Here is a 16,378-nt window from a genome sequence, read left to right as displayed (position 1 = left end):
GAAGATGTAGGCTGGGCGTGGTGGCTCACACCTATAATCCCAGTGCTTTGGGAGGCCGAGGCAGGAGGATCACCTGAGGTCAGGAGTTTGAGACCAGCCTGACCAACATGGAGAAACCCCGTCTCTACTAAAAACATGAAATTAGCCGGGCATGTTGGTGCATGCCTGTAATCCCAGCTACTCAGAGGCTGAGTCAGGAGAATTACTTGCACCTGGGGGGTGAAGGCTGCCGTGAGCCGAGATCATGCCATTGCACTCCAGCCTGGGCAATAACAGCAAAACTCCATCTCAAAAAATAAAAATAAAAATAAATAAATAAAAATGTGAAAGTGTAAAAAGACTTAAGAAGATTTGCTGCACAAAGACTTACAATGAAAATATTTTTGGTGGAAGTAATAAAATAAGAAGAGAAATAAATCCAGGAGATATTACAAAAACACTGGAAGTATGAATAAATGATGTTGTGGCTTAAAATTTACATTAAAAAGGCCGGATGCTGTGGCTCACGCCTGTAATCCCAGCACTTTGGGAGGCCGAGGCAGGTGAATCACTTGAGGTCAGGAGTTCGAGACCAGCCTGGCCAACATGGCAAAACCATGTCTCTACTAAAAATACAAAAAATTAGCTGGGTGTGGTGGCATGCACCTGTACTCCCAGCCACTCAGGAGGCTGAGGCAGGAGAATTGCTTGAAACTGGGAGGTGGAGGTTGCAGTGAGCCAAGATCTCACCATTGCACCTTAGCCTGGGTGAAAGAGCAAGACTCCATCTCAAAAAAAAAAAATTATATTAAAGAAACAGAAAACGAACACTAAAGAAAAGTATTAAAAAAAAAAAAACTCCATTCATATGACTCAAGTATGGAAAATATCCACATGATAAGGGTGTGGTAAGGAGTTATAAGATACAGGGACATAAGAGTAACCTAAAATTCTCTTCTTGTCAAAGGGAACACAGAGATATCTTTTTCTTTCTCTTTTTCTTTTTTTTTTTTTTGAGATGGAGTCTCACTCTGTCGCCTAGGCTGGAGTGCAATGGTGTGATCTTGGCTCACTGCAGCCTCTGCCTCCTGGGCTCAAGCAATTCTCCTGCCTCAGCCTCCTGAGTAGCTGGGATTACATGCACCCACCATCATGCCTGGCTAATTTTTATATTTTTGTAGAGACAGGGTTTCACCATGTTGGCCAGGCTGGTCTTGAACTCCTGACCTCAGGTGATCTGCCCACCTCAGCCTCCCAAAGCGCTGGGATTATAGGCGTGAGCCACCATGCCTGGCCACAGATATCATTTTTAAGGCAGGAAAGAAGAAAAAAAATATAGAAAAATAGCACTAATTGAAAATTTAAAAGTAAGATATTAGAAATAAGTGTAAATATATTAATAATCACAATAATTATAAATGGACTAAACCTACCAGTTAAAAGAGGTGTCAAATTGAATTTTTAGAAATCAAGCAGGTGCCATTTATAAGAGAAACATCGTTCAAGCATAAAGACATGGAAAGATTGAAAGATAATTTTTTTTTAAATTATCAAACACTACCCAAAAGAAAGCTGGTATAACTATTTAATATCTGGCAAAGCAGTCTTTAAGACCAAGAGCCTCATTCTAGACAGAGAGGGTTACAACATAATGATAAAATGTTCACTTCACTATGAAGATTGCAAAGGTGAAACATTTATACACCTAATAAAACACCCTAAAAACATGTAAAGCAAAAATGGATAAACTACCAGAATAAATTGACAGTCAGCTTCCCATTTGGGCTGATTTTCTATTCTTAGAAACTGGTCCTGGGATCAGTAAACCACTCATTAGCCTCTTTATCTAGCCACAAACACCCCTGTGCTCCTGGACAACAGGAACACTTTCACTGTTATTAACTGTGCCTTCTTCACTCTTGGCTGTGACAAGATTATGAGGATTTGTTCTTTTGACTATTTCTTCTGCAGCACTGGAGGTGAGATTCCCCAAGCCTTTGTGGCTACAGTGTGGTGTCTTAACTTGGGCAAGTCCTTTGACCTCTTTGGGCCACAATTTCCCATGGGAGCTTTGTGAGGTTGATAGTGGTATGCCTCCGGTATGTAATTGCAGCCTTGAGCCTTGCCCTGAGAACTGAGCCATCTCCTCTACTCCACAGGTGGGGAATAGCAGCATAGCCTGGTCTCTTGGCTACATGCTCAGCCTGACCAACCAGATCCCAGCTGAAAGCCCTCTGATCCGTCTGCCCATAGAACCACCTGTCTTTGTGGGCACCCTCGCTTTCTTCACAGCGGCAGCCTTGCTGTGTCTGGCATTTCTTGCATACCTGTGTTCAGCATCCAGAAAAAAGAGGCACTCCGAGCATGCCTTTGACCACGCAGTGGATTCTGACTGAGCCTTCAAAGCAGCTCCTGGAGTCCAATGGCTGCTTAGTCAGCCTGGGTGGCACCAGGCAATGCAGGTGAAGTGGCTGCCTTCAGGAAATACAACTAACTAAAATCAAACACCTAGGTCACGTGCCTCTCAAATACTGATTTCTGCCACAGCACCTCTTGGGGCGTCCCTTGGCTATTCTGTGCATATTGTTCTTCAGAGACCTCACTACCCACGTGCTGATCTATTGGGGAACAGAGAAGAGACAGGCCATCAAGGTCAGGCTCTTTATTTTAAGTCCCCCAGAGAAAGAGTAAGTTGAGAAGGTATCAGTTTAATGTTGAAGAATTGACCTCAGGGCTCAGTTTCCATTTCCCTCCCTCAGTATTCTTCCTGGCAAGATACCCATTAAGTATTTCGCCAATCAGATATCTCACTTTATAGTTTTTTCCCATTGGTCTTTAACCAAGACTTTCTTGTAGCAATCTCGTAAGCAGTGAACCCCCTCAGATCAGTAGAATATAGTATCTGGGGGAGAAGACTTACTTCCTTCAGGGCAGCGGCCACAGCCAGGCTTCTGTCATACAGGTGGATCCCGAAGCACAGAGACATAAAAAAGGTCTCCCAGAAAACTATAGACCATTCTCCAAGTGGAATTCCCACTCAGGGCTCTGGTCACTAGATTGCAACCTGTGTGTTTGTCATCCTCCTCATCTCACCATTGTATTGCTATGCCCTCCCATAAAAACACATTGATCCCTAGCAAGATTATTGCATTCCAGATTTTGCTGCCTTTGCTAGGCTTTTGCTTAGCAAAGGGCTGCCCTTCCATTGTTATCATGGTGTATATATTTTTGTCACCATTCCCACAAGTATACTTGTTGTCATAGAACATCCTACTCTGTGATTTACTAACCAATTACTTTCCTAGATCATAGACCTCTCTGCATAGTAGTCATAGGTCTTGACTTTGGGGAAAGAAAAGGAAGCTGCAGGAATATTTATCTCCAAAGTCAAATGAGAAAGAACTCCAGCAAATCCAATGGCTACAAACTAAAAATCAGCATTATTTCATATTGCTGTTTCTTAGCTGAATATGGAATAAAGAACTATTATTTTATTTTGACTTGCAATGGGTGTGTGTGTGTTAACTGGCATATGGTACTCTTTCTCCTAAGGACCCTAGGTGATATTTATGAGAGAAATTTTTTTCCCTAGCGAATTAAGAAACCCATTCATTAATATCACCTTTATTCCAGAGAGTTCAAAGTGCTTTTACTTCGATAAACCTTTGACTGCTTGAGATTATTAAGTCAAGCATTTCTGTACCTTATTTGAAATTCTAAGCCTCTGTGAGGCCACAACCTGACACTCAAATCTTGGTTCTCATCCAGAACGGCTACTCCTATCCCAAACTGTACCTTTGCTCCCACCATCCTCTCTACTATATTGTAGATCATCCTCCCACCCATCCAAATCATGTATGTTTCTCAAGGTCCAGTTCCTTTGTGTAAGTCTTCCACAAAGCTTTCCTTGCACACACATACTATGCTCTATCTCCTGGACCACTTTTTCAAAACCAGCCACGTAAGTCCTCATATTGTTATTTATCTTGGCATATGTGTACAGCTTATTTCTAAAAGACAGAGTAGGCTACTTAAGGGCAAAGCCTATTGTACATCACTCCTCATTTATTCAACAGACATCTAAAAACACCTATTAAGGCTGATACCTTTTAGGTGTGATTTTGGATTTGGACATATGCTATGAACATAGTATTTATTCATATTTGTTGATTGAGGTTGTTTCCATGAATGACTAAGAAATGGGCAGTAAACTACAGAGATAGCAGGGAAAAAACAGCATCCAAAGCACCAAGAGTTTGCAAGAAAAAAATCTGTATGTGCAAGAAAGAGAGCCAAAGCTCCATGAAGGCAAGTCCTAGTCAACATTTCTAACTCATTTGGGAAGTTAGAATAAGCTGAGGTACTTCAGGTTTTCTGACACACACCGAAGAATTTTTGACTGGGTGCAGTAGCTCACACCTGTAATCTCAGCCTTTTGGGAGTAGCTGAGGCAGGCGGGATTGCTTGAGCCCAGAAGTTCGAGCGCAGCCTGGGAAACGTGGCGAAACCTATTCTCTCCAAAAAATACAAAAATTAGCCAGAAGTTGTGGGAACACTTGGAGTCCCAGATACCTGGGAGGTTGAGGTAAGAGGATTGTTTGAGCCTGGGAGGTGGAGGTTGCAGTGAGCCGAGATCATGCCACTGCACTCCAGCCTGGGTAACAGAGCAAAACTATCTCTCAATCTCTCTCTCTCTCTCTCTCTCACACACACACACACACACACAAGAATTTTTATAGATAGACCATTGTGAAATCTGCAGTTCAAGTGGCATATCTAGCACTGTTACTGTGGTGAACAGAATTCTCCTTCGCCCTCTGGTGTTACTCCAATTATGTGGTTACATGGTCACATGGCAAAAGGATTTTGCAGATGTAATTACAAATCAGTTGACCTTAAAATGGAGAGCTTATCCAGGTAGGCCTAACCTCACCACATGAGCTCTTTAAAGGCAGAGCATTTTCTCCAGAAGAGGAAGTCAGAGATTCAAAGCATGAGAAGAATTCCACATGCAGTTGCCAGCTTGAGGATGGAGGGCGCCATGCGCAAAGGCCCTAAGTGCAGCCTCTAGAAATTAAGAGCAATCCCTGGCTGGCATCAACAAAAAACCAGGAACCTCAGCCCTACAGCTGCAAGGAGCTGGATTCTGCCAAAAACCTGAATGAACTTGGAAGCATATTTTCCCCCAGAGCTTGCAGATAAGAGTCCAGGTCAGATCATATCTTGATTTCAGCCTACTGAGACCCTAAGTGGAGAACCCAGTTGAGCCCACTCTGACTTCTGACCTACAAAACTATAAAGTAACAAAAAGATGACGTTTAAAGCCACTAAATTTGTGGCAATTTATTACACAGCTACAGTAAATTAATACAACTATGGAACCCCAAACCCCAAAGTTCCAACCAAACCAAGTCTTTTGATTTGAAATACGTGGTGAAGATAAAAGTGATGAGTAGCACAAATAGCATCTATTCCTAATCACAGCTATGTAAAAAAAGCATGGGTTCAGAGGTAAAAGTACGTGCCAGCATTACTCAGTCACTGAGTCATTTGGGGAATAGGGATTGGGGCTTGAGCTTTGGGCCTGGTTGAGTCTAAAACCCATTGCATAACTTTGCCTTTCACACAGAAAGGCAGTATCATATAGTAGTTAGGAATTTGGCTTTATATTTCCGTAGTCTAACATACCCATTCACATACAGACACCTGATTTATAACAGAGGTGTCACATCAGAGCAGTGGGAAAATGCAGGACAATTGGACATCTTAATGGAGAAAAAATGAATTTGACCCTTTCCTCACTCCACTTGCAAGAATTGTTTCCAAGTTGCTTAAAGACCTAAGTGTGAAAAACCTATAAAGGTTTAGAAGAAAATGCAGGAGAACATTTTTAGGATACTGGGTAAGGGAAGGGTTTCTTAAACACTACACAGAAAGTATTAACCATAAGAAAATATTTAATACATTAAAATGTAAAACTTCTGTTCCTCAAAAAACATCATTAAAAGAGTGAAAAGACAAGCCACAGAGTGGAAGAAGGTATTTACAACATATATAACTGATAAAGGACTACTTTCCAAATTATATGAAGAACACTTACAAATCAGTAAGAAAAAGGAAGATGATTCAATTTTTCTAAACAGGCAATAGTCTTGAAAGACACTTTTCACAAGGAGACAACTGTCTAATAAACACACGAAAAGATGCTCAATCTCATTATTGGGATAATGCAAATTAAAACTACAGAGAAATAGTACAATATGCTCATTCATTTAGCAAAACTTGGAAGTCTGACAATACCAAAATTAGTGAGGATGTGGAACTGGAACTCTCCTATACTGCTGTAGGAATGTAAATTAATGCAACCACTCTGGAAAATGGAGATATTGTCTAATAAAGTTGAAAAAAATTCCAGTCCAAAGTATACACCTTAGCGATATATAGTCTTAGATATACCAGGATACATGCCTAAGAATGTTTTAAGCAGCAACCAAGATGCCTATCCCATGGAATAAATGAATAAACAAATAGCGATATAGCCATACTAGAAAATACTGTACATCAATGAAAACAAAAGAACTACATAATAAAAAGGTTTTGCTTTTTTGTTTTTTTGTTTTGTTTTGTTTTTTGTTTTGAGATGGAGTCTCGCTCTGTCGCCCAGGCTGGAGTGCAGTGGCTCAATCTTGGCTCACTGCAACCTCTACCTCCTGGGTTCAAGTGATTCTCCTGCCTCAGCCTCCTGGGATTACAGGCATCTGCCACCATGCCCAGCTAATTTTTGTATTTTTAGTAGAGACAGAGTTTCACCATGTTGGCCAGGCTGGTCTCGAACTCCTGACCTTGTGATCCCCCCGCCTTGGCCTCCCAAAGTGCTGGGATTACAGGCGTGAGCCATTGCGTCTGGCCTAATACAAAATTTAAAAACAGGCAAAACTAAACACAGAAAGTTAAACGCTAAAGAAAAGCAAGGAAATTATTACTCTGAAATTTGGGAGGTGATGGAGGCTGTATCTGGAAAAGGATAAATGGGTGTCTTAGGCTGCTTGAACTGCCATAATAAAATACTACAAATTGAGTGGCTTAAACAACAGAAATTAATCTTCTCACAGTTTTGGAGCCAGGGAATTCCAACATCAAGGTATCAGCTGACTAATTCCTGGTGAGGGCTCAACTCCTGGCTTGCAGATGGTGGCCTTTATGCTGTGTCCACACGGCCTTTCCTCTGAGCTCTCAGGGAGAGAGAGCAAGAGAGAGAGAGAGAGCACTCTGGGATCTCTTCTGACAAGGGCATTAATCCCACCATGAGGGCCACTCCTTCATAACCTTGTCTAACCCTAGTTATCTCCCCTCCCAAAGGCTCCATCTCCAAATCCTACATTGCGGGTTAGGGCTTCAACATATAAATTTGGGGGATCACAAATATTCAGTTCATAACAACAGGGCTTCTGGGGTGACAGTGTTATTCTACAACTAGGTAGTGGTTACAGATGTTCCCCTTTTCAACCATTTATACATAATCTGTATGTCCTATTCTACAATATAAAATCACAGATCTGGGTTAACTCAAGAATTTTCTCCTTATTACCTCTATGGTTTTCATCATGTCTTTCAGTCTCCTTGAGTCTTGACTTCCTCCATATATAAAACAGGCATAATACCTACCTCATGGGATAGTTAACAGAAAATACAGCACTTAGCCAGTGCCTGGCATGGATGTAGCCAATAAATACAAGTTTTAAAACACATTTCTTTCACCCATTTACTTATTCACTCATCATACTTTCACCAAAAGTCTACTGTGCAACAAGCCCTGAGCTAAATGACTAAGGGTGTAATAGAAATGAGACAACTGTCTTTCCTCTTGAAACATGAGACTTGGACGCCCTCTGTTGGAGCTATGGAAAAAATTCTTCCCAGGGTGAGCCTCCCGCCCTTTTTTTAAACCTCTCTAAAGGTGTTAGAAAAAAAATTATTAGTTCAAAAATATTTTTAATAGTATAAAATAAGGAGATAATTGGAAATCTGAACATTGAATATTATCAAGGAATTCTTGTTAATTTTTGTTTAGGTAAAATAATGGAACCGGCCTGGTGCCATGGCTCATGCCTGTAATCCCAGTACTTTGAAAGGCTGAGGCGGATGGATTACTTGAGGTCAGGAGTTCGAGACCAGGCTGGCAAACTTGGTGAAACCCCATCTCTACCAAAAAATACAAAAATTAGCCGGGTATGGTGGTGCACACCTGTAATCCCAGCTGCTCAGGAGGCTGAGGCAAGAGAATCACTTGAACCTGGGTGATGGAGGTTGTAGTGAGCCGAGATCATGCCACTGCACTCCAGCCTGAGCAGAAGAGCAAGACTCTGTCTCAAAATAAGTAAATAACTAAATGAAATAATGGTATCTTGGATTTTTTTTTTTCAAGAACCCTTGCTGTTAAGATCAATGGTCCTCAATCTTTTTGGCACCAGAAACCGGTTTCATGGGAGACAATTTTTCCACGGACAGTGGGGGGCTGGGTGGGGAGGCACAGATGGTTTCAGGATGAAACTGTTCCACCTCAGGTCATCAGGCATTCGATTCTCATAAGGAGCAAACCTAGATCCCTCACACACGCAGTTCACAATAGGGTTCGCGCTGTTGCTGATCTGACAGGAGGCGGAGCTCAGGTGGTAATGCTGGTTTGCCTGCTGCTCAACACCTGCTGTGCGGCCCGGTTCCTAAAGAGGCCACGGACCAGTACTGGTCTACTGCCTGGCTGAGGGTTGGGGACCCCTGGTTTAGATACTTGCTGAACTGTTTCCAGATGAAATGATATGTCTGGCATATCAGTCAAAGTTCAACCAGAGAAATAGAGCCAGTATGAAGAGATCTATTGCAAGGAATTGGCTTGTGAGACTATGGGGCTAGCTAGGCAAGTCCTAAATCCATAGGGCAGGCCGTCAGGAACAGCAGGCTGGAACCCTCAGGCATGAACTAAAGCTACAGTCCACAGATGGAATTTCTTCCTTCTCAGAGAAGTCTCAGTTCTGCTCTTATGGATTTTCAACTGATTTAATCAGGCTCACCCAGATTATCTAGGATAAGTCCCCTTAAAAATCTAATTATGGGCAGTAATCACACCCACAAAATACTTTCACAGCTACACCTAGATTAACAAATAACTGGGTGCTATAGTCTAGCCAAGCTGACACATAAAATTGACCATCACATCTGTGAATTGATTCAAAATTACAGGGGAGGGAGAATGTAGGGGTAGAAATGGCCCATACTTTGATGGTCCTTGAGGTTGGGGTGATGAGACATAGGAGTTTATTATGTCTGCTTTGTGTATGTTTACAATTTTCTAAATAAAAGTTAAAATATATATTTTGAGGCCGGGCGTGGAGGCTCATGCCTATAATCCCAGCACTTTGGGAGGCTGAGGCGGGCGGATCACCTGAGGTCAGGAGTTCAAGACCAGCCTGACCAATCTGGAGAAACCCTGTCTCTACTAAAAATACAAAATTAGCTGGGCATCGTGGTGTATGCCTGTAATCCCAGCTACTTGGGAGGCTAAGGCAGGAGAACTGCTTGAACCCGGAAGGCGGAGGTTGCGGTGAGCTGAGATCATGCCATTGCACTCCAGCCTGAGCAACAAGAATGAAACTGTCTCAAAAAAAAAAAAAAAAAAAAATTATATATATATATATATATATATAAAAACACTCAGAATCTCACTGCTGTATATTTGATATTTTTCTTTCTGAATCTTTTTCTCTACACATTTGTACATAGTTAAGATCATGCTGGAATTACAATTTTATATTTCATACGTTCATAGCATTATACCATTAGCATTTTCAGATCTCATTAAAAATTATTCCCAAATATCAAACAAAATGATTAAGAACTCAGGCTTTCACATCACAAAAACCTGGTTCACACATCCTAGTTCTGCTGTTCATTGTTGTGTGATCTTTGTCTAAAAATCTTAAGTTTTCTATGCCTCAGTTTCCTTTAATACAGACATTCAATTCGACTCCTTGTTCATTTGTTCATTCAACTAATATGGATTGAATTCATCCTCTGAGTAACATCCTGTGTAGGTGGCGTAACTCCACCAATTAACAATGTAGACGAAGTCCTTGCTTCAGGGAGCCAACATTCTAGTGGGGGAGACAGACACTAACCAACTAAATACACACTGTACAGGGGATTATAAGTGATCTAGAGAAATATAAAGAGGAGTAAGGGGAAAGGAAAGTGCCAGGAGCATGAGATGGGGATGCCATTAGGTCAGAAAAGTCTTTTCAGATAAGGTGACGTCTGAATGAACACGGATAACGTGAAGGAGTCGGCCATTTGAACATCTGGAGGAAGACCATTCTAAGCAAAAGAGACCACAAATACAAAGGCCATTGTGATTGGAGCAGAATAAATGACTGGAAGATGGGGGAGATAGGGTAAGGGAGTTAAGAGGGAGTAGAGGGTGCAAGGGGGCCCCATTTAGAGTTCTGAACAAAGGAGGGGTATGTGACTTCTGTTTCTAGTTACAGTGATAAAAAAACAAAGGAGACAAGAGCAGAAACAGGAAAACCAGTTGGTGGGTGATTTTAATAATCCAGATGAGAAATGCTGATAGCTTGGACCAGGTTGGTAGCAGTAGAGGCTGTGAGCAATGGTCAGACCCCAGATATATGTGAAAGTAGAGCCCACAGTGTTTGCTGATGAATGTACATGGAGTGAGAGAGAAAAAGAGGGGTTAAAAGTTATTCCAATATTTTTGCCTGAGTGACTGGAAGGATAGAGTTGCTATTAAATGACATATGAACACAGCAGGGGGAAAGGGTTTAGTAAGAGGAAGGTTAAGATCCAGACTATTTTCTTAGAAAAACAAAAACTGTTTATATCAGCACATATCCATAAGCATGGAGAGAAAAGAAGAAAAGAAAACAATAACATTTTGGCATGGTGGACCAGGGGTAACTGACCTAGCAGACCCAAGAAAGCACAATCCTAAAACAATGAGAAAATAAAAAATCAACCAATTTAAACAGTAGTGTTCTCAAAAAGCTCAGGAATGTGTGGCATCAAGTACAGCTGCAAGCTGGGTTAGTGAGCACAAAATAAAGATAATTAAAGCTGTTTAAGAATAGTGATTCTGGCCGGGTGCAGTGGCTCACGACTGTAATCCTAGCACTTTGGGAGGCTGAGGTGGGTGGATCATGAGGTCAGGAGTTCAAGACAAGCCTGGCCAACATGGTGAAACCCCATCTCTACTAAAAATACAAAAATTGGCCAGGTGTGGTGGAGCACCTGTTATCCCAGATACTAAGGAGGCTGAGGCAGCTGAGGTAGGAGAATCACTTGAACCCGGGAGGCAGAGGTTGCAGTGAACCGAGATTGCACCACTGCACTCCAGCCTGGGCGACAGAGCAAGACTCCTTCTCAAAAAGAAAAAAAAAAAAGAATAGTGGTTCCAAGATCCCTTCTACTCTTTGCTGATGAGTGACTGCCTCTTCCCAACTCAAGCATAGGAACTGGAAGGCACAAGGCACAGTTAGGGGTGGAGGTGTCATACCAAAACAACAAGATTAAGGAAACCAAGGCATATTCAGTGTTTAGACTCCAAGCCTCTAACCCCATCAACTCTCAGGATCCAGGTTAACTCTACCCTCTAGTCAGGACTTTGGAAGATTCTTCTTTTGTGAGGAATCCAAGCAGTCCAGGAGAAAGGACACAAATGTGCTGGCATTTGGAGTTTGCTAGTCAGATTATCCTACAGTGAAGCTTGAATCAATAACTCAAAACTTCCAATCAGCTTTTTATCCCCTCACCTTAAATAGAAAACAAACTAGGTGCCAGGAGTGGTGGCTCGCTCACGCCTGTAATCCCAGCACTTTGGGAGGCCAAGGCAGGTGGATCACCTGAGGTCAGCAGTTCGAGACCAGCCTGACCAACATGGTGAACTTCCATCTCTACTAAAAATACAATAATTAGCTGGGCATGATGGCAGGTGCCTATTATCCCAGCTTCTCAGAAGGCTGAGGCAGGAGAATCGCTTGAACCCAGGAGGCGGAGGTTGCAGTGAGCCGAGATTGTGCCACTGCACTCCAGCCTGGGCAACAGAGGGAGACTCCATCTCAAAAACAAAAAAGAAAAGAAAAAGAAAGAAAAGAAAGAAAAGAAAGGAACAGAAAAGAAAAGAAAAAAGAAAGAAAACAAGGCAAGTATTTAAGGACAGCCCCCACTGTTGTTCTAGTCAGGCATCAGGAAGATATACACTTAGATGTTTGTGTTCCATCAGCCATTATTACCCAGAAGTCCGTCTCTCTTGTTATTGTTACCTCCCTCTATCTTCTGTCATCTGCTTTCTTCTTTTCTAAATAAAAGTAGAGTTCTAAGAAGCCCATGTTTTTATTTTATTTTATTTTATTTATTCATTTATTTTAGAGATGCGGTCTACGTTGCTGAGGCTGGACTTGAACCCCTGGGCTCATGCAATCCTTCCTTCTCAGCCTCCCAAGTAGCTGGGACTACATGTGCACACCACTATGTCTGGCAGGTTCCTGCTTGTGTCCCTTTGCTCTTATCTGCTTAAAAGTCACCTCTGAATCATCACTAGAACTTGACTTCTCACAGATGAAAAGGCGGTATGATGAATACAAGTAAAGATTGGGATGATGCACCTGAAAGATGGAGGAAGGGGCAAGTCAAGGAACACAGGTGGCCATGAGAAGCTGAAAAAGCAAGGAAACAAATTATCCCCTCAGAGTCTCCAAAAGGAACCTCTAAAAGCCAAAACGTTGACTTTAGCCCAGTAAAACTGAATTCAGACTTCTGACCTTCAGAACTGTAAGAGAATAAAACTTGTTTTAAGCCATTAAAACAAAACAAAATTTGACCTCTCACAACAGAGAGGAAGTCTTTTTTTATTTATTTATTTTTTTTTTTGAGACGGAGTCTCGTTCTGTCGCCCAGGCTGGAGTGCAGTGGCGCAATCTCAGCTCACTACAAGCTCCGCCTTCCGGGTTCACGCCATTCTCCTGCCTCAGCCTCTCCGAGTATCTGGGACTACAGGCGCCCGCCACCACGCCCGGCTAATTTTTTTTTGTATTTTTAGTAGAGACGGGGTTTCACCGTGGTCTCAATCTCCTGACCTCGTGATCCGCCCGCCTCGACCTCCCAAAGTGCTGGGATTACAAGCATGAGCCACCGTGCCCAGCCAACAGAGAGGAAGTCTTATTGCCTTTCTCTAGATTTCAGAACCATGGTCAGGGATCCAAATACACTCTATGAGGGTGACATGGCCTCCATCACACACTCCAGAAAGGAGTGTAAATTAATCTAATGTTCCGAAAAAGTAGCTATAATATGCCGCAAGATTTTAAAAGTGCATATTCTTCAACCCAACAACCGTATTTCTAAAAATTAATTCTTGGCCGGGCGCGGTGGCTTACGCTTGTAATCCCAGCACTTTGGGAGGCCGAGGCGGGTGGATCACGAAGTCAGGAGATCGAGACCACGGTGAAACCCCATCTCTACTAAAAATACAAAAAATTAGCCGGGCGTGGTGGCGGGCGCCTGTAGTCCCAGCTACTCGGAGAGGCTGAGGCAGGAGAATGGCGTGAATCCGGGAGGCGGAGCTTGCAGTGAGCCGAGATTGCGCCACTGCACTCCAGCCTGGGCGACAGAGCGAGACTCCGTCTCAAAAAAAAAAAAAAATTAATTCTAAGGAAACCTTTTTAAAAAATACGGACATTGTTATTACAGATACATATTGAAATATTTATGGATACACTGATATAATGTCTGGGATCTGCTTCACATTAATCCTGTTTGGTGAGCATATTCACATTTTCTCACAGGGGAGCCACTAGGCACATACGGCTATTGAGCTAGTCCAGTTGAGATATGCAATGAATGTAAAGTACACACTGGATTTTGAAGACTTAGTACCAAAAAAGTTAAAATATGTCATTAATAACTTGGAAACTGGTTATATATTAAAATAATATTTTGGATATATTGAGTAAAATAAAATGTATTATTAAAATTAATTTCACAGGGCAGGCACAATGGCTCACACTTGTAATCTCAGCACTTTGGGAGGCTGAGGTGAGATGGGAGGATCACTTAAGGCCAGGAGTTCCAAACCAGCTTGGGCAACACAGGGAGACTGTCTGTACAAAAACTTTAACAATTAGCAGGCCTGCTGGCACATGCCTATAGTCCTAGCTACTCATGAGACTGAGGCTGGAAGATTGGTTGAGTCCAGGAATTGGATGCTTCAACAAACTATGATTGCACCACTACACTCCAGCCTGGGCAATAGAGTAAGACCCTGTCTTAAATAAATAAATAAATTTCACTTCTTTCTTTAATATTTTTCAAATGTAGCTACTAGAACACTTTAGGTTACATTAAGTTAGGTTTTAAATTACAAACATGGTTTTCCTTTGTAGTTTACATTATATTTTTATTGGACAGCACTGGTATAGAATCCATGTACCATAGATAAAACAAGATTGCCCATTAAACATGAACATCTTTGGATACTTGATCAAAAATGGCTATTGTTGAAACTAAATAATGGGTATGCGGGAGTTTATTATACCATTTTCTTTACTTGTGTACATGATTGAAAATTCCATAATGAGTCTGGGCACGGTAGCTCACACCTGTAATACCAGTACTTTGGAAGGCCAAGACAGGAGAATTGCTTGAGCTCAGGAGTTTGAGACCAGCCTAGGCAACATAAAGAAACCCTACCTCTACAAAAAAGAAAAAAAAATTAATTAGCTGGGTGTGGGTCACGTGCCTGTAGCCCCAGCTTAATCAGAAGGCTGAGGAGGGAGGATAGATTGAGCCTGGGAAGTCGAGGCTGCAGTAAGCTATGATTGTGCCACTGTGCTCTAGCCTGGGTAACAGATCAAAATCCTGTCTCAAAAAATATATATATTACATAATGAAAGTTTAAAAATATGTGACTAAAGCTGCTTTCAGAAAAATACTAATCCCTATTTATATAAGAGTAAAAAGTGAAAAAGTAAGTCCAATCTTCAATAGCAGTAGAGGAATGGCTAGGTGAATTATGTTCATCTATATGCTAAAAGAGTATGATGCAGCCATTAAATAATAAAATAAAAAACAACATCTAACATTTGAATGCTTACTATATTCCAGACCTGTGCTAAGCAAATTACATGCATTACATCACTTAATTTTTATAACAGCTCTCTGAGTTGGATAAAATTTTTATTCTCCAACCTCTCCCCTTGACTCCAAATTTATATATTCATTAGCCTGCCAAAACCCATTAGCTAGATTATATGGATAAAGAGCCTAACAAACTAAAAGAAAAAAATGAATTGGAAGAAACAGAAACTATGCAAGGAAAAAAATATTTTAAACAAAAAACGAAACTCATTATAAGAAAAATAAGGGACACTACATCAATTAAATAGAAACAATTTTTTTCTTTTTCTTTCTTTTTTTTTTTTTTTTTAAGACAGGGTCTTGCTATGTTGCTCATGCTGGCCTTGAAAACCTGGGCCCAAGCCTCCCACTTCGGCCTCCCAAGTAGCTGGAACTACAGTCACACCCCACCACATCTATCTCAGAAACAATTTTTTAAAAGGAAAGATTAGATATTCAGAACAAAGAAACAGTTCTTGGAAATTTAAAACATAATAGCAGACATTAAGAACTCGCTAGAAGGGCTGAAAGATAGCATTGAGGCAAACCCTCAGAAAGGAAAGAAAAAACATAAAGAAATGGGAAAAAGAGTAAGAAGACAAAATTCTAAGACTAGCCCACCAAAACCCCCATCTGAATAACACAAGTTTCAGAAAGAAGAATCACCCATGAAATACATAGGTGAACAGAAGGATATGGCCATGATTGAAAGGGCCCAGCCCAATAAATAAAAATTACTTTACACCAATATATAATGCTATAAAAGTTCAGAACATTAAAAGAAAAAGAATACCCCTTATAAACTTTCAGAGAGGGAGAAAAAAAAACGGGCCACATACAAATGATCAAGATGAGAATGGATTTAATTTTCTCAACAATAACTCCGGAAGCAAGAAGCCAATGGAGTAATGCCTTCAAAATTCTGAGGGAAAATTATGTCTGAGTTAGAGTTCTGTATCCAGCCAAATGATCAATTAGGTATGAGAATAGAAGAGACATTTTCTGACAGCTTCCTTTTACAGGGAGCTAACTGGAGGGTGTGTTCCACCAAAAGAGACTAAACCAAGAAAACGAAAGGCACGGTCTCCAGAAAAAAAGGAGATCCAATATGGGAGAAAATGGGAAGGAAATCTCCAGGATGGTGATGAAGGTGTAGAGGGAACCACCCAGAATGAAGTGACTCAGTAGCCTCTAAAGGAAATAGCCAATAGGCACATGA

The 16,378-nt window shown here is 41.3% G+C and overlaps 1 protein-coding gene and 1 long non-coding RNA gene across 12 annotated transcripts in view; one reads left to right on the top strand and one right to left on the bottom strand.

The window, feature by feature from the left end:
- Window positions 1-3,486, top strand: part of ENTPD3 (ectonucleoside triphosphate diphosphohydrolase 3) — a 45,661-nt gene extending 42,175 nt beyond the window's left edge. For 3 of the 4 annotated variants that reach the window (XM_055281817.2, XM_055281823.2, XM_055281830.2), the window contains one exon: window positions 2,139-3,486. In XM_055281817.2, coding sequence (XP_055137792.1) covers window positions 2,139-2,375 — 237 coding nt within the window. In that variant the 3' untranslated portion in view covers window positions 2,376-3,486. The remainder of the gene's footprint in view (window positions 1-2,138) is intronic. The other variant, XR_008658370.2, reaches the window with a different exon arrangement.
- LOC129484218 (uncharacterized) overlaps window positions 1-16,378 on the bottom strand; it is a 258,163-nt gene that overhangs the window by 229,439 nt on the left and 12,346 nt on the right. The gene's annotated exons all lie outside the window — the stretch shown is intronic.

Source organism: Symphalangus syndactylus, chromosome 1 (assembly GCF_028878055.3).
Source record: "Symphalangus syndactylus isolate Jambi chromosome 1, NHGRI_mSymSyn1-v2.1_pri, whole genome shotgun sequence".
In the NCBI taxonomy this organism is placed as follows: domain Eukaryota; kingdom Metazoa; phylum Chordata; class Mammalia; order Primates; family Hylobatidae; genus Symphalangus; species Symphalangus syndactylus.
The sequence above is the reverse complement of the archived record's forward strand: the minus strand, read 5'-3'. Positions and strand labels throughout refer to the sequence as shown.